Below are 22,938 nucleotides of genomic sequence, written 5' to 3'. Positions count from 1 at the left end.
GTTTTATATTCATTCAACAAAACAATTGTGTGCCTGTCATGTAGTGAGCACAGTTCAAGTGCTTGAGATATGGTTATGTGAGGCTAGCTCCATTTTCATATGGAGCATGGAGTTCAGTGTGTAATATAAACAAATTCCTGCCTTAGACTCTCGAGTGCTAGAATTAAAGTTGTGTGTCACTATGCCCAGCTTTTTAAAAATGATTTTCATTATTTTATGAGTATGAATTTTTTGCTAGTGTGTATGTAAAGGCACTGTGTCCATGCAGTTCCTTGAGGCCCAAAGAGGGTGTCAGATCCCCTGAACCTCGAGTTATTAAGTTAGATTACTTTTAAACAGGAGAAGAATAAGAGCCAATGAGCTGATTTAGTTTAAAAGAAAATCAGAGTCAGACATGGTGGTGCATACCTGTGATCTTAGTACTAGGAAGTGGGAGTCAGGGACAAAGATCTATTAAAAGTTACAAAAACTTAAGAATATTTTGTTTGTTTATTTATATATTTATTTTGGTGTTTTGAGACAGGGTCTTGCTATATGACCCTGGCTGGCCTACCACTCACTATCTAGACCGGGTTGGCCTTAGAGTAGAACTGTCTTTCGCTTCTGCCTCCCAAACATTATTTTAAAGAATGCGTCCTTTCAGCATACTTCAGACTTGGGATTCTACTGGGCACTTTGAGGAGTTTCCTTTTCCTTCTCTGTTTTGTTTTGCTTTTTTTCTTTTTGAGACAGGGTTTCTCTGTGTAGCTTTGCACCTTTTCTAGAACTTACTGTGTAGCCCAGGCTGGCCTCGAACACACAGAGATCCGCCTGCCTCTGCCTCCTGAGTGCTGGGATTAAAGGCATGCGCCACCACCACCTGGCTCTCTGTTTTTCTTTTTTTTTTTTTGGAGCTGAGGATCGAACCCAGGGCCTTGAGCTTGCTAGGCAAGCGCTCTACCACTGAGCTAAATCCCCAACCCCTCTGTTTTTCTTTTATGTAGATGTTTTATTAAAGAATTGTTGATAATCCTTAGGCCTTCGTTGGATTTTTTGACTTTTTGGTATTTTTTCTTTTCTTCCTTTGTGTAGATTGCTGTGTGCCATGAACTCTATAACACCATCCGAGACTATAAGGATGAGCAGGGCAGACTCCTCTGTGAGCTGTTCATTAGGGCACCAAAACGGAGGTGAGTTAGGAACACTTACATACAGTGGGAGGATTTGATGCAGGGTCTACAGATAAAGTGTTTGGCAATAGAGTTTTTCTTCATAAGAAATGGTTTAATTCTGGGATTCAATTTAGTCTTTTATTCTATCTTAATTTCAGTCTTTATTTATTTGTGTGTGCGTGTGTGCGCGTGCACACACGCGCACTGTATTGTATATATGGAGAAGTTGTGGGAGTTGATTTTTTTTTTAACCTTCTACCCTGTGGGTCCCAAGGATTGAACTGGGGTTGTTAGTTTGTTGGCAAGTGCCTTTGCTACTGAGTCTGTTGCTTGCCTGAGTGCCATGCATTCTTTATACATGTCATATAAATGCTTTTTAGAAATTGACATCACAGTTTATAGATAGGAACTTCCACAAGTTCTAAAAGATAGAGTTCAAACGTTCAAAGCATTTTTTCTATGACGCTTGTGTTCTTGACCATTATGTTACATAAAAGAGCATCATGTTGGTGTACATAAAACCTTCATAGAAAAGGTATGACCTGGGACCTGGAGAGAGAGTTCAGGGATTAAGGAAGTGTACTGCTCTTCAGAGGACCCATGTCAGGCAGCTCAGAACCGCTTGGAACTTCAGCTCCAGGGCATTTGATTTCCTCTTCTGACCTCCATGGGCACTGCACTCACATGCACAAACCTGCAATGACACATGTACACCTAATTAAAAATAAAATATTAAAGAAAAATGTATGCCCTCTGCTTGCTGCTTTCTATCAGCCCACTAGTACTGAGAAGTGCCGATGTAGACTACAGAAGCTGGAGCACTGTTACCTTGCAGTTTTGAAGATATGGGTCCTGTGCCTAAGCGGCTCTGTAAAATGCACATTTTTTCAAGATTTTATGCCTCAGCCTCCTGAGTGTTGGAATTACAGGTGGGAGCCACCACCACACCTGGCTATGAATATCTTTGAGACTTTATTTTGTTAACTTTAGACTGTATTAAGGTTTGATTGTTGGTAACAATGGCTGAAACAAAAGAGAATTTTGTTATTAGAAGACCTGTCCTGCAAAGTCTTTAGGACCAAGTCTGTGTGTCCCTGTTCTTCTGTCCTTGGGGTATCATAATCATCATCCAAGGTGATTCCCTATAAGTACTATTAGCTGACAGGGAAAAGAAGGCTGCATTAAGGATGTGAACTGAACATGGCATACCTTAGCTTTTGTGTTGGCTGGAACTTAATCGTAGTAGGGCTGAGGAGTATAGTCTGTAGATTTAAATGCCATCATCCTCAGAGGAAGGAGAGTGGCTTTGGAGTAGTGAGCATGCCCTGCACATCAAGGTTAGTGTTTCTTAGTGTTCTGGTTTAAACATTAATTGATCCTTGTCTATTCTCTGTAGTCATATAATGTCAGGATGCCCTTATGTATTATAGAAGGGAAAAGCTTTTACAAAGGAATGTGCACTGCTTAGAACTATTTATGTTAAATTTTGTTTGCATATACCTGTGGAGAAAAGTCTGAGTTTATAAAAGCACTAATTGTGTTATAGAGTCTGGATCATACTTTTTATTTTGCTGTTTGTTTGTTTTTGCAATACTGGCAAATGAACCCAGGGCTTTGTACATGCTAGGCAAACATTTTTAAGCCTCAGTTATGTTCCCAACCCTTTTATACTATTGTGTATGTTTGATTTTCATGAAAATATATGTAAAGCTGTACATTTTGAAAGTAAAGGATTGCTGTTTTGATCATATTGTATCTCATGATCCATCACTTTGTGTGTGTGTGTGTTTGTGTGTGTGTGTGTGTGTGTGTGTGTGTGAGAGAGAGAGAGAGAGAGAGAGAGAGAGAGAGAGAGAGAGAGAGAGAGAGAATGGTGATTCTAAAATTGTTTGTGAAGCACTTTCTTTAGGTACATGTCCTTAGTTGTTTACAGATGTTGTTTACCTACAAGCATGAAAGGTAGTTTTGATCCAACATTAGCAAAAAAGAATAAACTGTTGGCCCAAATGAAGAGAGCCATCTTGGATATCAAATTATCAAAGTCTTAATGCTCATTCTAAGAAAGTCCTTCAGTACCACCCAACTGTATCAATATTAAGCCAAGATGGTCCTTTATTGTTACTCACTGATGCAAGCCACCTGACATGGATGCTGGGAACTAAATAGTGTTCCTCTGGAAGAGCTAGAAGGACTTTAAACTGCTAAACTATCTCTCCAGCACCAGCATTGTATTTTATACTTCATTAAAATCAAAAGTACTTGATATGAGTCTCTGAAAGTTAAATTCATTCTTTCTTTCCTTCCTTAACAATTCATGAAGTTCAGAAGCAACTAGGTAAGGCTGAACAAAGTAGGTATCTATAGGGCTGGAGAGATGGCTCAGAGGTTAAGAACACTGGCTGCTCTTCCAGAGGTCCTGAGTTCAATTCCCAGCAACCACATGGTGGCTTACAACCATCTACAATGAGATCTGGTGCCCTCTGCCTGCAGGCATACATGCACTGTATGTGCAATAAATCTTTTAAAAAAAAAAAAAAAGTAGGTATCTATAGGGAAGACAAGAGGTGGAACTATAGACGAGTTTTGTGTTAGAGTTTTTGTAATGCAGGGTGTTGAACCTAAGTGGAAGAAGAATGAGAATAACCCTGTTTGGGAGAGGAGTGTTAGCAGTGGTCTGTCGTGGGATTGTGGAAGTTGAGTGAGATGTAAGGAAGGTGTCCACAGGATGGGCAGCCTAGCACAAACAATCTAGGTCCAAGCAGGGTAAGAGCTTTGTGGATTGGAGGTAGGATAGCAGTAAGAATTATTATATACAAAAGAACAGTCATATATATCAACATGTGAATAGATTTCTCACTACTTGAGAAGGGGAATATGAGTAGAGAAAGAAAACTGGAATGAGTCCTATGTTGGATTAGAACTCATGTTTCTTTTTTCTTTTTCCTTTTGAGACAGGGTTTCTCTGTGTAGCCCTAGCTGTCCTGGAACTCGCTCTGTAGACCAGGCAGGCCTGGAACTCACAGAGATCCACCTGCTTCTGCCTCCTGAGTTTTATGATTAGAGGCTTAAGCCACCACTGCCCAGCAGAATTCATGGTTTCTAATGTATGCAGGTGCAGAGCTATTTACAAGTATATTCGTTTATAAGCATATCTATATTCCCTAGCTCTTTCCACTGAGACAGCTGAAATCAGTAACACCCCAGTAGAAATGAGAGCAGATGGCCAGATTTTGGTGGCTCATGCCTTTAATCCCAACACTGGGAGGCAGAGCCAGGCAGATCTCTGTGAGTTTGAGGCCAGCCTGGTCTACAGAGCGAGATCCAGGACAGGCAGCAAAAGTACACAGAGAAACCCGGTCTTGAAAATCCAAAAAAAAAAAAAAAAAGAGAGAGAGAGAAAGAAATGAGCACATCTTATTGTTTCAATACTACTTACCTTTAGAAGGTACCTGAATTTCTTAAAGAAATACCTGATTTTCAGAGCAGGGCAGGGATGATAATAGAGAATTGTATGGTGCCGGGAAATAAATAAGTACACAGAAAATGATAACATGTTAGAAGATCATAGAAAATAAATACTACCAGCTGAATGTGATGGTTCTTGCTTATATTCCTATCATTCAGGAGACTGTGGCAGGTAGGTCATGATTGGGAGGCCTGTCTGAGCTACATAGTAAGGTTTAAGCCAGCTTGGACTATATAGTGACACCTTGTCTTAAAACATGAAAAATGAAAACAAAATATAGAAGCTACCTTAAAGCAGTTTGATACTAACATAGGCATTGAGAGGTGGGTGGATCTCTTTGAGTTCAAGGCCAACCTAGCTGTGGACAGCCGGGGCTAAATAGTTGAGACCCTATCTCAAAAACAATAATCATTGTTATCATAATAGTCTGTAACCCATTTAGTATAGTAGGAACTCAGGAACCCATATGAAAATAATAAATGAGTAAATTGAAAGTATGATTAGAAATGGACTTTCTGAAAGTATCTCCCTGTAAAGTACAAATGAAACAGTAGAGAAGCCTGGCAGATGCTGCCTTGATCAAAGGTAACCTTATCAGAGTAATAGAACAAGATAAAACCGTGTGCCTTCTGGTAATATCCAGTGAGCTACTGCCACATCACCTCTGCTAAACTCTGTCCTATAAAGAAAATGGGGGATTTTCAACAGGAAACCAGAAGAAACCCTCCAATTGAGTAATGCTTTACAAAATAACTAGTCTGTAATCTTTAAAAATACATGAAAATCAAGGAAAGGCTGAATAACTATTTAGAATGAAGGAAAATAAAATAAAATTGAAACGGGATTCTATGCTTGATTTATTTATTTTTTCACTGTGAAGGACAAACTTGAAATAGCTGATAGGATTATAAATAGGGCCAACAGATAGAAGGTTGGTACCATATCAGAGTCTCTGTCCCGGTTTTGAATAGTGGTCCCTTGGTTTTACAGGAAATAAGCACACAAATCTATGTCAGTTTACTGCTTTGGAAAATAAATTCTTCAGGATGTTCTTAAAATTAAAGATTTACTGTTTTGTATTTATGTATTTTGTGCGTTCATCCACTCAAGTGTACATGTTTGGAGGTTAGAGAACAACTTGGAGGAGGAGGTTCTCCTTCCACTATTTAGGTGGACCTGAACTCAGGTTGTCAGGCTTAGGAGCAAGCACCTTACCTGTTTAACACCTGATGATTCATAGTCTTACAAGTTTTGTGACAGAGTTCAGCATTGAAAAAGCAAATATACACGCTGGAAGAATGACTACTATAAGGTGTTTGCCAAGTTCTCAAAGGAGATTAAACCCTTATGATCATAACATTCTTTGAATGTATTAACTTTTCTGTTATACATCTAAAAGAGAACTCAATAACCTTATTGGGAAATTGAGAAAATAATCACTCAGATCATTTTTAGGTTTCCTTGTTTTGTGGAACTCCTTTAGAAAAAAGCCAGAAAGACTTAATGTCCATGATCCCAAGAAATTATCTTAAGAACTGAAAACTTTCCTAATTGCCTTTGTGTCCTTTTCTGTCCCTCCTTTTCAGGGTATAACTGCTATCACTATTCTAGGTTTGGTAGTGTTGAGGATTGAACCAGGGCCATGCCCATGCTAGGCAAGCAAGCACCCTGCCACATAGTTACATCCCTAGCCCCACTATCTGCATTTGTGTTTATTATTTAGATGTAGCTCCTGTTCCTTCACACTTGATAAGCATCTTTCTCCTTTGTACCTTTATTAGTTGATTGTGAAGCACTATAAGTAATAGTACATGACAAGAAAAGGTTCTGTGGTCACAAAGTGGGGAAAGAAAACCCTTTTTGTGATTTTTGTTTGTTTGTTTGTTTGTTTTTGTTTGAGACAGGGTCTCACTAGGTAGCGCCGGCTGTCCTGGAACTCACTCTGTAGCCCAGGCTGACCTCAAACTCACAGAAATCCACCTGCCTCTGCCTCTCAAGTGCTAGGATTAAAAATGTGTGCCACTACACTTGGCTCATTGTGTAATTTTTAAAAAGAGCTTTGAATTGTGTTCTGAACCACTTTGGAAACCAGGAAATGTAAGTTATTTTTATAGAAGATACCATTGGCATAGGTTTAGTTGTGGGACCTTTAACCTTAGATATTGGCATATAAAGTTGATCATTCTGTTAACTTAGATTTTTTTTGTGTGTGTGATTAATACATATTTTGAAAAGAAAACATATCTGCACCTTGCTTTCGTTATTTCCTTCTAGCTATAGTAATGAGGATGAGTCCCTTGATGAATTTCTAATTAGATTTGTTGCTTGGTGTGTTGGATATTACACAAATAGTTTTGAAATAAAACTTTTTATATGCTTTGGATTAATGTCATTAAAAGATATTTAAATTTTAACAGAAATCAACCAGACTATTATGAAGTGGTTTCTCAGCCTATTGACTTAATGAAAATTCAACAGAAACTGAAAATGGAAGAGTATGATGATGTTAATCTGCTGACTGCAGACTTCCAGTTGCTTTTTAACAATGCAAAGGCCTATTATAAGGTAAGAAAGCATCAGATTTGGAAAGGATCTAATTTTATAATTGTCTTGTATATATATATATTTTTTTTTTTTTTTTTTTTTTTTTTTTTTTTTTTTGGTTTTTCGAGACAGGGTTTCTCTGTGTAGCTTTGCGCCTCTCCTGGAACTCACTTGGTAGCCCAGGCTGGCCTTGAACTCACAGAGATCCGCCTGGCTCTGCCTCCCGAGTGCTGGGATTAAAGGCGTGCGCCACCACCGCCCGGCTGTTGTTTTTATAATTTTTTAAATTTTAAAATTTTATTTATTTAATTTGGGAGAACTATATAGTAGGTATTGGCTGACATTGAGCTTCTGATCTTCTTATCTCCATCTTCAAAGTACTAGGATTATAGATGTATGTCACCATGCCTAGTAATTGTTTTAAAAAGATATGTATATCTTTTTATATATACTTAGAAAAGATATAATATTATACATTATATATCACATATATTACATTATACACATATAATGTGTATGCATGTTTTGCCTGCATGTATGTAAGTGCATTATGTATGTATAATGCCCACAGAGGCCAGAAGAGAGCATCAGGTCCTGTAAAATGAGTTCCAGATGGTGTAAGCTGCTGTGTGAGTGTTTGGAACCAAAGTCTGGTCCTCTGTAAGAGCAGTCAGTATTCTTAGCTGCTGAGCTATCTTTGCAGCGCTAAGCTAGCTTTTTAATATTTAGCAATTATTCAGACAAGTAGTAGTTTTTCTACTTATTTTATTGTTGTTTTGAGTTTTGTTTGTGTAATTGGTTTGGAGGGAATTTTTTGTTTTGTTTTGTGGAAGGAAGGTCTCAATATGTAACCAAGGTTGGCTGGTCTCAAACTTGCTGTTTTTGTATTTTTATATTCTGGAAATTAAAATATTTAAATACTAACCATTTTTAAATTATGTTTCAAATATCTTTTTGCTTTGTGTGTTTTAAACTTTTTTTTTTAATGCTGGGGGTTGAATCTTATTTAAATGGCACTCTTGCTTTTGAACAACCACAGCCTCCAACTTTTGTAGTCTGATGAATATGTTTTTATTTATTTGTTTGTGGTTTTTTGAGACAGAGTTTCTCTGTAAAACAGCCTGGGCTATCCTTGAACTCGATTTATAGACCAGGCTGTCCTCGAACTCACAGTGATCTGTCTATCTCTGCCTCCCCACTACTGGGATTAAAGGCATGTTCCACCACCACCCTGCTGTTCTGTAAAATTTTAAAAATCTTCCTTTTGATTTTAGTTTTGATTTATTTCATCTAAAATTTAGTATTTGTAAAGTCTTAGTAAAGTATTTTATTCTTTTTCATTAAAAAAAAAATACCTCTGCTGGGATTGAACCTCAGGGTTTCAATATGCCAACTACATGTTGTACCACAGGTATATCCCCAGCCTCAAGAAATTTTAACGTCAATAGTTAACTTGTCAAAAATCTATGGCCATACTACCCTGAATTAGCCAGATCTCATCTGATCTCGGAAGCTAAGCAGGGTTGGGCCTGGTTAGTACTTGGATGGGAGATCACCTGGGAATACTGGGTGCTGTAGACTTTTAAAAAAAAAAAGCAGCAGCAGCAGCTAATACATATCACTACTACATGCAAACAATACTTTATAATAATGTAAACAAGACTTTATAATAATTATGCTCTGGGCACCTCTTCTTATTCATGCTGCCTAGTACTTTTTTTGTAGCAGAATTTGAATTCCATACATGAATATTATTTTACATATTTTTTTACTCACAAATTTACAACTTTGGTGTTGCTTTGAGACAGGGTCTCTGTGTAGCCTGACTATCCCTGGTACTCACTGTGTAGCCTGAACTGGCTTCGTACTCATGGCAGTCCTTCTGCCTCAGATTTACAAATATTAGGATTACAGACTCATGCAACCATACCTAACTTTTTACTTTTTTTTTTTTTTCTGCATTGCTTTAAGAACTTATCTGGGAGCTGGGGCTACATGTAGCTCAGATACAGAGCCCTAGCTTACCATGTGCAAAGCTTTAGGGTAGATCTTTAGTACCCGAGAAAAAAAGTTGGCTATACCGCTGCAGTTTCTTTAAAGGTCATCTGTTTTTCTGGCTCTTTTCTTTTTGGCTTTATTGTGATGCATCTAGATTTCCCTCTCTTGTGAGCTTTGCTTCCTAAATCTTGGGTTGATATTTTTCCTCAGGGGAAGTTTTCAGCCTTAATATTTTCATATATTGCTTATACCTCATTCTCTCTTCTTTTAGACTGGCAATTGTCTTAGTTAGGGTTTCTGTTGCTGTGAAGAGACATCATGACCATGGCAACTCTTTTTTTTTTATTATTATTTATTTTTGTTTTATTTGCATTGATGTTTTGCCTGCATGTATGTTTGTGTGAGAGTGTCAGATCTTGAAGTTACAGACAGTTGTGAGCTTCCATGTGGGTGCTGGGAATTGAACCTGGGTCCTCTGGAAGAGCAGTCAGTGCTATTAACCACTGAGCCATCTCTCCATTCCCCCCTTTCCTCCCCCCCAATCCATCATGGAAACTCTAATAAAGGAAAGCATTTGATTGGGCCTGGTTTACAGTGCAAAGGTTTAGTCCATTATCGACATGGTAGGAAGCATGGCAGCATACAGGTAGACATGGTTTTGGAGAGATAACTAACTGAGAGTCCTACATCTGGATTGGCAGACAACAGGAAGAGAAAGTGACACTGGGGCTTGAGCCTCTAAAACCTCAAATCCCAACCCAAGTGACACACCTCCTCCAACAAGGCCACACTTCCAATAATGCCCACTCCCTGTGAGCCTATGGGAGCCATTTTCCTTCAAACCACCACAGCTATTTCATTAGATTTTCCTCCCATCTTTGTTTCTTTGAAACCTTTCTCTGCTTTTGTGTATTTAGGTATTTTTTTTGTTTTGTTTTGTTTGTTGTTGTTTCCTTTTTCTTTTTTTTTTTTCTCTTCTCTCCAAAACAGTGTTTCTCTGTGTTGTTTTGGTGCCTCCTGGATCTCGCTCTGTAGATCAGGCTGGCCTTGAACTCACAGAGATCTGCCTGCCTCTGCCTCCCGAGTGCTGGGATTAAAGGCATGCGCCACCACCACCCGGCTTTAAGTATTGTTTTTTCCGTAGTTTAATTCTTCGAATATTTTGAAATTTGCTGTTAGTCTGTTGTAAAATAGAAATAATTTCATCTGTTATTTTTATCTTTTATAACAAGTCTTTATATTGACTTTCTTATATTATTATTTTAAGTTAGCAAATCATTTGTCTTCTGACTCAAGTGTCTCTAAGTTTATTTCTGAATGCCTTCAAAATGCATGTTCATTTTTTTTTAGAAAATGGATTAAGTCCTGCATATCTTCTAATCATAAGAATTTTGAAATAATTGTAATAATTGCATTTTCAAATTTGCCTCAAAATATCAGTCTCTGTTGAACAGGATTCTTTAAAACCAGCAATTACCAATAAAAGTAATGTTTCTTTCTCTTCTCTTTGCTAATGTATAGCCAGATTCCCCTGAATATAAAGCTGCTTGTAAACTCTGGGATTTGTACCTTCGAACAAGAAATGAATTTGTTCAAAAAGGAGAAGCAGATGACGAAGATGATGATGAAGATGGGCAAGACAATCAAGGAACAGTGACTGAAGGTGTAAGTGTGCATGCAGTAGCATGGATAGCTTGGGAAGTAGGGGTAGCTAATTTTTCTGGACTGTTGTGGGAAGTTGTTATATTGGTAGCTAAGAGGGTAAGTGAACCTTAAGCTAGAGAACCTCACTCCAGTTTCATGTAATCTTAAACATCTTGGACAGTGTTACTCTGCTACTCATGGGTGTTTTCATATTAGTGCATATTTCCTGCTCAATTTTAAAAATCATTATCAAGGGCTAGTTCAGTCCAGTATTACTGAATTAAAACAGTGGATAAGGGTTGGCAGTGTTGAGTCACCTTGGTTAGGAGTGCTTTGTTTTCTTAAGCTAGAAGACAGTTAGAACAACAAGCAAACTGAAGATTCTGGCAGCTGCTGGGAGGAGGGAGGTGGAGAAGAAGAAAGCATGCTGTTCACTTTGCAGTAGAGGTTGACAAGCAGCTGCATGGCATAAAGGGGGAGGACTCTCAGAGAAGAAGAGGGAAGAAACCCGAAGTGTCCAGGAAAGCGTGCTTAGTCTTTTGGCCAGTATCTGGAAAAGAGGATGGGGGAGAAAAAAATAAAATTAAAGGAAAATTATACTTGCCAGGTACTTTGTCAGTATCGTTAAAGGAATTAAATAGGCTTAATAGTGGTGCCAGGATAACTCTGCAAGCTGCTGTCAGGGATACTTTAATAGGTTAGGTACTTACTGCTTGATCCTAGGAATCCACATGTGTTCTGAACTCTGAAATTTTGCATTCGCTCTTACCTGTGCTTAGAAATAAGTTTATTTTCTTTTCGTTCTTTTAAAAAATTATTTATTTTTATTTTACGTGCATTGGTGTTTTGCCTGCATGTGAGGCTGTTTGATCCCCTGTGAGGTTGGTGGATCCCCTGGAACTGGAGTACAGACAGTTGTGAGCTGCCATATGGGTGCTGGGAATTTAACCCAGGTACTCTGGAAGAGCAGCTAGTGCTCTTAACTACTGAATCATCTCTTTACCCCCTAGAAATAAATTTTTTGGTTTTTCGAGACAGGGTCTCTCTGTGTAGCTTTGCGCCTTTCCTGGAACTCACTCTCTAACCCAGGCTGGCCTCAAACTCACAGAGATCTGCCAGGCTCTAGAAATACATTTTTAAAAAGTGATATGTGTGTGGGTGTTCTACCTACATGTATGTCTGTGTACCAGTTGTGTTCCTGGTACCCAAGGAGGCAAATAAAGGAGAAGTAACTAGCAGAATGTGGCTGCTGAGGCCCCTATGAGGCCTTTCTATAGCTCTAGCCAGAATATAAAATTTAGGACTTGGCCTTTTCAATTTTTTTTGATACTTTCATACATGTAAATAAATGCATTTGGAGTTTTTAACTCCCCATTACCCTCTCACTTCTCAACCTTTCCTGCTGAAACTCTTCCCCAAGAAAGGACTTGCCTATCCTTATTCATTTATTTTATTTGCATAAATGATGAGAAATGGAGAAATCTTGCACATTCATATTTATGTCTCCTGGGCTTCTTTTATATATGTAATTTTTTTTGAAAGGGGAAAGCATTTTTTAGCTCCTAGTTTTTATTTAAGGTAAATTTGTTATATTTTATTTTGCTTTGCTAAAATTTTAATTAGAATATAAATTATTTGATTTTATTGTACTTCCTATGTATGTATGATTTTTCAAAGGTAGTTTGTAAAAACCTCTAGGGTAGATTGTCATATGATTTAAATTATAGTGTAGTTTAGCCTGACTTATTTTATTTATTTATTTATTTTAACATAATTCTTTATTTCTCTTGGAATTTCATATCATGCACTCCAGTCCCATTCACTTTTCAGTCCCTCCATATCCTCCCCTCACCCCTGCAACATGCATCCCCCCAAAAAAAATTAATTAAAAACAAAGCAAAGAAAGAAACAAACAAACAAAAACCTCGATCTTTCCAACGCCTCTTCATTCATCCTAGTGGCGTTGGGAGCTGTGGTGTGTCACATAGTATAACCTTTTGTCCACCTTCAAATTGTTTATTGCAGTGAGTCAGTGGTCTGATTCAAGGCCTCTGCTATACCATCATCATTGGGCCCTCACCAAAACTCCTCTCAGATATCCTGCTGTTGCCCTAAGTCATGGAGATCCTGTGGTTATTGTTCTGCAGGACCAGTCCCTTCTCACATTCCAGCAGGTCATAGATGGGCTAGATATTAGGGTGGGCCAACCCAAGGCCCAGGCTGTGGGGCTGGGTGGTAGCTGAACTGGTCGGTCTGGGCCATTAGGACCACCACTTCAAGCAAGGGGCTGAGCCAGCTCTCCTGTGCATGTGGTGAGGGGTGGGGGTCATCTCTCCCAAGTGCCGGGGGGTTGGGGGGGGTGGGGGTGGGGGCTAGCTCTCCCAAGGGGGAGGGGCGGGGGGACTGGGTCAGATGGTGGGGCCATCTGAACACAGCCCTCGGATTTCAACATGCATGGTTTCCTATTATTCCTTGTGGTAACACGGGCCATGGACATCATCACAGACCCCAGCTGCAGCAGGAACAAGGACCCAGACATGCCCTCAGTTAGCAGCTCGGGCCCGGACATCACCATGACCCTGGTGGCAGCACAGGCCACTCAGTATGGTCCTGGTGGTAGCAAGGCCCTCAGACACCAACATGGTCTTAGGTGGCTGTCTGGACACTGTGTATCCACTCAGCCCCTGGTGGCAACAGGAGCCATGGACATCAACCTAGACCCTGGCTGCTGCTGGGCCACAGACCCAGACATGGCCCACAGTAGCAGCCTGAGCCTGAATGACACCATGGCCCCATGTGGCAGCACAGCCACCCAGATGGGTGTGGCCCTGATGGTAGCACTACCCTCAGACACCAACATGGCTACAGGTTGTAGCCCAGATCCTGGGTATCCATCTGACCTTTGGTAGTACCATGGACCAAGGACATCAGTACAGACCTTGGCTATGGTAGGACCATGAACCCAGACCTGGTCCTCGGTAGCAACCCAGGCTTGGATGTCACTATGGCCCAAGATGGCAGTGTAGGCCACTCAGATTGGCATGGCCCCCACAGCAGCATGGCCCTTGGGCACCAATGTGGCCCCAAGTAGCAGCCCAGACTGCTGGCACTGGCATGGCCTTTGATGGTATCAGAAGCCAGGGACATCACCACAGACCCTGGCTGTGGTAGTGCCATGGACCCAGAAATGGCCCTCCGCAGCAACCCTGGCCCGGACAACACCATGGCCCCAGGTGTCATTGTAGGCCATTCAGATCAGTGTGGCCTTGGAGAAGGTATGGCCCTCGGGCGCCAACCTGGCCACAGGTTGCGGCCTAGACCCCAGGCATCTTTGTGGCCTTTGGTGATAGCACTGGCTATGGACATTGACACAGACCCTGGCTATGGTAGGACCATGGACCCAGACGTAGTCAGCAGCAGCAGTTTGGGCTTGGATGTCATCTTGGCTCTAGGTGGCAGCAAAGGCCACTCAGATAGGCATGGCTTCAGTGGCAGTGTGGCCCTTGGATACCCACATGATTCCAGGTGGCATCCCAGACCCCTGACATTGGCATAGCCTTTGATGGTATCAGGAGCCATGGACATCACCACACACCCTGGCTGTGATAGGGCCACGGACCCAGACATGACCTTCAGCCACAGCCCAGGCATGACTTCTATTTTAAATAAAACCTTTTCCCGATTTTATTGGCATTGATTGTATAAAATAATGGGTTTCATTATTTTATACAATGGGTTTCATTTGACCATCTTCAGTCCCCTATTACCGTATCTTGCCCCTCTCCCACTGTTCCCTTCCTCTACCTCTATATCCTCCTACAAGTCTAGTCTGTGAGGTCCTAGGGATCACACTGAGGGCTTCATGCATTTTAGGCAGACAAACTACCACCAGAGCTATAGCTCTAGTCTTGGAACTTTAATTTTTAAATCAAGAATGGTTTTCTTAGCATTTTCTCAGTTGCTGGAATAGATTATATAAATGTATGCATGCACCCAGATTCTTATTCCACTTGCAGAATGTTTCTAGAGTAGTGGGCTGGGAGGAAAGAAACAAGGATCTTAAAACTTGAGACTACATTAAAAATAAATGTGAAAATACCAGTGCATGTGTAATTCAAATAATAAATAACCATTAATCTTGATGTTTTTTGGCACACAGGTGTGGTTTGAGTCTGAAGTACTATTTACTATAAATTTTGACTTAGACAATCCCATTGTTCACTGTAGAAACTTGCTTCAGACTGGTCAAGTACTGTTTGGGACACATAATTTCTTGTATTGGAACAGTTACTTAACTTGGTGTAACTAAGTGCAAGTTGCCCAGTCTGAAGAACAGAAATCTGTATGAGTGTACTCCATTTAGTTTTTTTTTTTTTAATTAAATTTATTTATTTATTTTACATCCTGACTTCAGTTTCCCTTCCCTCCTCTCCTTCCTTTCCCTTCCCCCACCTCTTTTCCCCACCCCTCTAACCACTCCTCCTCTGTTTCTGTTCAGGAAAGGGGCAGGCCCCCATGGATATCAACAAAGCATGGCAAATAAGGTTCAGTAAGACTAAGCACCTTCCCTTGTATTAAGGCTGGGCAAGGCAACCCAGTATAAGGAATAGGTTCCCAAAAGCCAGCCAAAGCCTTAGGGACAACCTCTGGAGTCCCACAAGTAGATCAAACTACATAACTGTCACATATATGTAGAGGGCCTAGGTCCCATGCAGGCTTCCTGGTTGTCAGTTCAGACTCTGAGCTTCTATGAGCCCAAGTTAGTTGTTAATGTGGGTTTTCTTGTGATGTCCTTGACTCTTCTGACGCATACAATCTTTCCTCCCTCTCTTCAGCAGGATTCCCCGAGCTCAGCCTGATGTTTGGCTGTGGGTCTCTGCATCTGTTTTCATCAGTTACTGGATGAAGGCTCTCTGATGACAATTGGGGGGTTGGGGGTAGTCACCAATCTATGAGTATAGCAGAATATTGTTAGACATCATACATTGACTTTTTTTTTTTCCCTCCAATTATGTTTGATTCTATTCTGGGTCTCTGGGCCATCCAGCCTCTGCGTCCTAGCACTCCAGACAGTGTCAGGGGTGGGCTCACTCTATGGCATGGGTCTCAGACTAGACCAGTCATTGGTTGGCCACACCCATAATCTCTGCCACCCTTACCCCAGCACATCCTATAGGCAGGACAGACTGTAGGTGAAAGGTTGTGTGGCTGGTTGGTGTTCTGATCCCTTCACTGGAAGTCTTGCCTGGTCACAGGAGGTGGCCAGTTCAGGCTACATATCCACTGTTGCTAGGAGTCTTAGCTGGGGTCGTCCTTGTAGATTCTGGGAGTTTCCCTTGCACCAGGACTCTGATCTGGCCTCCAAGTTTCCTCCCCTTTCAGGTTGTCTCTTTCAGTACTCTCCCTCTCTATCTTCCCACCCCCAGCGCTCATGTTCCCATCCCTACTGGCACCCAGTCCACTCACAAGTCTCTTCTATTTCCCCTTCCAATGAAGAACCATGTGTCCCCCCTTGGACTGTAAAGTAAAGGATAACCATGCTACAATCTATAGACCCAGAGAGGCTAGGTAACAAGGAGGATCCATTTAGTTTTTTACTTAATTTGAGGAGCTTGAGTAGACAATAATTATTATGGGGCATGTTTTCTCTAGTTTAAGGATATGGATTTCCACATTCACATATATGGTACTTTTACAATGTTTATTACAAAATTAAGATTCATTATAGGACTTAATTACAGAAATATGACAAGGAACTTCACTAATTCATGTAGTCCTCAGGTTACAAGCTTGTGTCCACACTAGAGCATCTCTAAGGCACTCTTGAAACTTGATAAATACTACTTAGTAGTTGCTCTTTTGAACTAGCTTTGTAATCTTAAGAACTGTTTATTGCTTGGTACTTACGTATGGATTTGTTTCTCTCCTTGCCTCTCCCTGCCCTCTAGTCTTCTCCAAGTTACCTAAAGGAAGTCCTGGAGCAGCTTCTTGAAGCCATAGTTGTAGCCACAAATCCATCAGGACGGCTCATCAGTGAACTTTTTCAGAAACTGCCTTCCAAAGTGGTAAGATCCAAAGTGATCAATGACAAATGAATTAAAATATTTAATTTTAAGTATTTTAAGAATTTTATTAGGTACTATTAAATAAGATTAAAGGTTAAGTACTAGAGGTGGCCAAATGATACTCTTCATGGTCCCAGAAGACAGCACAAAGGTCATAATCTGACATTTTACTTGACTAGAAGATGACTTTTTTTTCCCCTTAATAGGGGTAGAAGCCTTTTGCCTGTGTGTGTGTGTGTGTGTGTGTGTGTGTGTGTGTGTGTGTGTGTGTATGCGTGTGTGTGTGTGTGTGTGTATGTGTGTGTGTGTGTGTGTGCCTGTGTGTGTGTGTGTGTGTGTGTATGTGTGTGTGTGTGTGTGCCTGTGTGTGTGTGTGTGTGTGTGTGTGTGTGTGTGCGTGCGCGTGCGCCATGTGTACGTGGTGCATGTGGAAGTTAGGAGAAGTATTAGATCCTCTGAACTGGAGTTAGAGATGGTTTGGAGCTGCCATGTGGGTGCTGGGAATCAAACCTGGGTTCGCTGCAAGAACATGAAGTGCTCTTAGGTGCTGAGCCATCTGTCCAGCCCCCAAAGTTTGGCTTTTAAAAAAAAGATCATTAGTTGTGTGTATGTCAGGAGGTGGGGTGGGGTGGGAGTGGGGATGGGGCAGATTTCCTGGCTGTATTACTTGAGTTGATTCCAACTCATAGGCTGTTTTTGGTTTCGTTACTATGGTACGTAATAGTATAATTTACCATTTTAGCCTTTTTTATTTGTGTTAAATATTACTTATTTTTGTTATTTTGAGATAGGGTTTCACTACATTGACTAGGCTTGTCACAAACAAATCTTCCTGCTTCAACCCCTGAGTACTGGAATTGCAGATCTTCCTGATCTTTATTTTAGTCATTTTAAAATGTACAATTCTGTAACATTTCAATACATTCCCATTATTGTGCAGCTATCATGACCATCCATCTTCTAGGATTTTTTTTTTTTTTTTTTTTTTTTTTTTTTTTTTAGTTTTAAAAATTGAAACTCCATGTCTTGAAAAACAAAAAACAAAACAAAATTGAAACTCCAGCCAGGTAGTGGCGGCACACACCTTTAATCCCAGCACTCAGGAAACAGAGGCAGGCAGATCCCTGTGAGTTCGAGGCCAGCCTGGTCTATAGAGTGAGTTCCAGGACAGCCAGGGCTGTTATCAAAGAAAAGAAAGAAACAATTACCGTGGAGTAAGTGCTGAAATGGTGTTATTTTCAAAGTATACTGTTAGAACTAGAGGAATGCTAGAGCCGTGAACATTTTTTTGCAGTTTGAGAAGCTATAAATGGGAAATCATACCTGTATCCGTATTAATCCTCTCTTATATGTGAAGCCATAGGAGGCCCTGATACCTTAGAAAGATCTTACTGGTCTAGAAAAATCTCTTCCTTTTTTGGGTGGAAGAGTACAGTTTGTCCCTCTTTTCTCCATCACCAGGAAAACAAGGAGACCTAAAAAGAGGAAGAATTTATTTGTCTTCCTTTCATCCTATCTCTTGAACAGAGTCCTTTTTATACAAAGTTTATTTTAGTTGCATATTTTATCATTGAAAAATTATTCTGGGAAACAACTCAAATATGCTTTGGTAGATGAATAGATGAATAAAATATATGTACAAAATAGTCAGATATTATTTGACTTTAGAAAGGAAGGAAGTTCTGAGCTGGGTGGTGGTGGCACACCCCTTTAATCTCAGCACTCAGGAGACAGAGACAGGCAGATCTCTTGAGTTCGAGGCCAGTCTGGTTTACAAAGTGAGTTCCAGGACAGCCAGAGCTACAGAGAGAAAAGAAAACCTGTCTTGAAAAAAACAAAACAAAACAAAAAAAGGAAGGAAGTTCCAATTTATGTACAATATGGAGGGGTCCTAAACAAATGCTAAGTGAAATAGCTAATCCTGAAGGAGAAATAGTGTATGTGATTGATCTTATGTGAGAGACTAGAATAGTTAAAACCAAAGACACACAGAGTAGAATGGTGGCTTCTCTAGAGAGAAAACACAGTCTGATGAGCCCTCAACCTCTGGCATCTGAAGGAAAAAAATCCAGCTTTAATAGTGGGAAGATGGCTCAGTCAGTAAAGCATTTGCCACACAGCTCTGAGGACCTGAGGTGGGATTTCAGCACCCATAAAACAGCTGTATATAGTTGTGCTCCTGTAACCCCAGCACTGAGGTAACAAAGGCAGGAGGGTCCCTGGAGCTCACTGTTCAGCCAGTCTAGCCAGTTTGGTGAGTTCCAGGTTTAGTGTGAAACCCTTTCTCATAAAGTGAGATGAAAGTAATAGAGAAACAACTGATGTTGACCTCTGGTCTCCACATGCACACATGTGCACATACACGAACACATACACTTGTCTTGATTAAGATCCAGTTGTTCGTTTTCATTCTGTGTCTACAAGAACAAAAATTGTTCAGGGATCATAGTGGAAGAGTGAGTGGAAAATTTATGAGAGCAAGAGGAACAGAAATTCATTGTGAGATTGTGACTTATAGAAGTGTCAGGGAAGCTATACCCATGAATTCTCACCAACACTGTTGCCTAAAGAAGACCAGGACAAGGATGACATCAGTAGACACGCTCACATGGAAGAAGGAAATCCTAGGGGTCCTCAAGACAACTAAGAAACTTAGAGAGCAGGAGAACTAGTCTTCCCTAGGGAAGAGCTCCCAGATTGGTTGCTCATTGGTTACCCAGTACCAAGTCCTGCACATACAAGTAATATATGGACTGAGCAAGTTGTATTTCTGTATTTAAGAACACACACACATTCTCTCCCGCTCACACAAATAACAATTATGGAAACGGGCCAAAATTTGAGAGAGCAAAGCGGTGTGAGGGATACTTAGAAGGGATTGGAGGGAGGAAAGGAAAGGAGAAATGATGTAATTGTATTTTCATTTCAAAAGTGTTATAAAAACTAAAAAAAAAGAGCAAAACTACTTTTGGATTTTGGTCAGCTTCAGTTATTTACTTCAAGAAACAAAACTTGTAGAAGAGCCTGAGAGCAGTTGCCATGAGAGGCATCACGAAAGCTTCAAGGACATTCCCCATTGTGTCTGTTCTTGGGGTGAGCTTGAATTCGATGAATTCCACAGGTGCATCTCACGTGTGCCCCAACACAAAATCGGAAATGTCTTTCAAATCGTAGGCGGGAGGGAGGGAGGGAAGGAGGGAGAGAGTTCAAATTACAATCTCATGGTTGTTGAACATGAACTTCATAGATGCATTGTTGTGTTGCAAATATGAAAAACTTGAGTCCATCCTGAATTTAAAGAACTGGGTCCAGTGGTGTGTTCCTAAAATTCCAGGAAATGGGAAGCTGAGGCAGAAGAATTTTAAGAGTTTGAGGCTGACCTAAATTTCATAGTGACACCCTGTCTCTCATTTTCCCTGAAAAAGAAAAAAGAAAGAAAAAACACATTCTTTTTCATTATTCTTTAGCCATGAATTTCATAAAGTTTTCAGTTTTCTGGTTGAAGAACAGACTTACCTTCTGAGTTCTTTAGCTTATTGAACATACCTGTTTTTGTCTTCCAGCAATATCCAGACTATTATGCAATAATTAAGGAGCCTATAGATCTCAAGACCATTGCTCAGAGAATACAGGTATGAAGGTGAACATCTGTAATCATGTGGTATAGGGCAGATCGGCTTGTATACTTTATTAGGAGATTTTAGAAAGTAAAGTAGTAGATATTTCTTTTCTTTTTATTGTATTTTAGGAGAAGAGTATAGCTTAGGTTCAAGGTCCTAGGTTCAATCTCTTTCCAGTAAATGAATGAATGCATAAGTAAATAGCTAAATAAGTGGGACTAGTTATAGACATTTCTGATTATGAAAGGCACGTTGACAATAAAAGCTTTGTTGTTTGTTTTTACCCTCTTCTAAATCGCTTTAGAATATCTTAGAATGAAAGTTACTTACAATAGATATTTGAATATAAGGTTAATGAAAATAGGTACTTGTCCTTATGCCCTTTACCTGGTGTGTGTGCTCCCTTTCTTTTCCAAGGGAAATGTTCTTTGGAAAACAGGCAGAACTCAGAGTTGTGGTGAAATAGTTGGTATTGTGTACAACCTCTTTGTGGTAATATTGCCATTTCTACTGGTGTTTGTTACCAGGGGCCTGGTTGCTTTCTGGTCTGCTGCTAGACTCTTTCTTCACACAAGTCGGGATGGATCCTGCCATCCTTGACTTTAGTCATTCAAGATCTAAGTTGGGAATTAGCTGACCCATGGAGATTTTTCTTTGCCTTGCTGCTAAGCTGTTGGAAAGCAACTATTTGCCAATGTTCAATCTCATGGCCCCACCTACCGCCTGTGAGAGTCCTTCCAGATGAGATGAATGTTCAAATGTTGGTTCGCCTACCCACTATTCTCCTTTGCCTGGCTGTCTCAATTCTGCCTTATTTGTCTTTTCCCTGTCTGTGCAATCTGTGCTGTAGTTTTACCCTTTCTCCTCCTCCACTGCACTTCATTTGATTTCTCTACTCTTTAGAACTTGCCCTGTTTATTTCTGTGTACCTAGCCATTAGTCACGTGTGTCTTCTACCTGGTGTGTGTGTCTCTTTTCCTCTGTAAGTTGGAAGCAGCTATATGAGTATCCTTGCATTATTTTGGACCAAATGAGCTTTAAGGCATAATAGCTTAGACACGTGGTTGAACTGATTTTATGCGTTACCTCAATGGCCTAAATAGAGGAAGTGTTGCTTTACACTACTAAGTCTAGTTTAATGAATGAATATTCATGTAGCACTTAGTGTTTGGTGCATAGTAAACTATGTTTTTGCTAAATAAACTTACCTCACTTGATTTTTGTAGTTTTTATGAAAATAAGATAGATTCTGGTTTGTTATATGTCACAAAATATACTTGTAAATAGGTACTAGTAATAATCTATAAAAGGGAAAATAACTAGGAATTATTTACAAGTAAACTTCCCAGTGATATTTTTTACTATAGTAACAGCTTAAAAATATGTAGTCTTTTTCTTTAAAGGTTATATTGACTAATTCTTATTAAGAAAAAATGCTATATTTTGTTGTTTACCATAGAATGGAAGCTATAAAAGTATTCATGCAATGGCCAAAGATATAGATCTTCTAGCAAAAAATGCCAAAACATATAATGAGCCTGGTTCTCAAGTATTCAAGGTTAGTGTTTTGTTGTTGCTATTTTCATTGATAATAGTAAACGCTAACTTAGTTCCAGTGTTTATTATAACCATAAATTCCATCCATTTAGAATATAGAACTAAGTGGTTTAGTATTTACAGAGTTGTATAGCCATTAATGCCAGTCAATTAACACTCACTTTTTATTTCCCTACAATTTCCCAAACCGTAAACCTCGCATCTACTTTTCTGCCTCTATGCATTTGTCTATTTGGGAAATTTCATATAAATGGCATCCTATAACATGCATTCCTTTGTGACTAATTCCTAATATACTGTTAGAAACACTCACATATATAAGTTCTTTATGGACATATATTTTCATTATACTTGAGTACATACCTAGGAATACAATTGCTTGGTCTACATTAACTATGTATTTATCTTACTGAGGAATTGGCAAAGTGTTTCCAGAATAACTTTACCATTTTATATTCCCATTACTACACAAATGCTGCATTTTTCAACATTCTCAGCAAACATCTGCTTTTCAGTTTTGTTTTTATTACAGCAAACCTGGAAGTATCATAGTATGTTATAGTGTTGATTTGCTTTTCTTTAATATAGTTAATGATTTGAACATCTTTTCATGTACATAGTAACCATTTGTGTATGATATTGTCCTCTTTAGAGAAATCTCTATTTTGATTCTTTGCCCATTTTTAAAATAAGTTTACTTATTTTTTTATTGTCATTTTAATAGTTATAATATATTGTGAATATCATATCCTCATCAGTTGATTTTAAAATATTTTCTCCCATTCTCTTTTCATCTTTCACAGTAATTTATTTTGACATTGTTTTACTAATTCTGAAGAATTCTAGTTTGTCTCCTTTTTTTTCTTTGTTTGCTTATATTTTAGGTATCATAA

General features: G+C 39.6%; 1 protein-coding gene and 1 pseudogene across 40 annotated transcripts in view; both read left to right on the top strand.

Moving 5' to 3' along the window:
* The window catches only part of Pbrm1 (polybromo 1), a 108,903-nt gene that overhangs the window by 8,487 nt on the left and 77,478 nt on the right, over positions 1 to 22,938 (top strand). For all 40 annotated transcript variants that reach the window (XM_052733676.1, XM_052733679.1, XM_052733692.1 and 37 more), the window contains 6 exons: positions 1,072 to 1,169; positions 7,035 to 7,182; positions 10,681 to 10,824; positions 16,752 to 16,868; positions 20,432 to 20,500; positions 21,948 to 22,046. In XM_052733676.1, the coding sequence (XP_052589636.1) occupies positions 1,072 to 1,169; positions 7,035 to 7,182; positions 10,681 to 10,824; positions 16,752 to 16,868; positions 20,432 to 20,500; positions 21,948 to 22,046 (675 nt within the window). The remainder of the gene's footprint in view (positions 1 to 1,071; positions 1,170 to 7,034; positions 7,183 to 10,680; positions 10,825 to 16,751; positions 16,869 to 20,431; positions 20,501 to 21,947; positions 22,047 to 22,938) is intronic.
* On the top strand, positions 8,624 to 8,742 carry LOC128108070 (uncharacterized; annotated as a pseudogene).

This window comes from Peromyscus californicus, unplaced genomic scaffold, assembly GCF_007827085.1.
Source record: "Peromyscus californicus insignis strain IS unplaced genomic scaffold, ASM782708v3 Scaffold_12__1_contigs__length_115047231, whole genome shotgun sequence".
Classification (NCBI taxonomy): Eukaryota; Metazoa; Chordata; class Mammalia; order Rodentia; family Cricetidae; genus Peromyscus; species Peromyscus californicus.
Note: the sequence above shows the minus strand (reverse complement) of the source record. Positions and strands in the feature narration are given on the sequence as shown.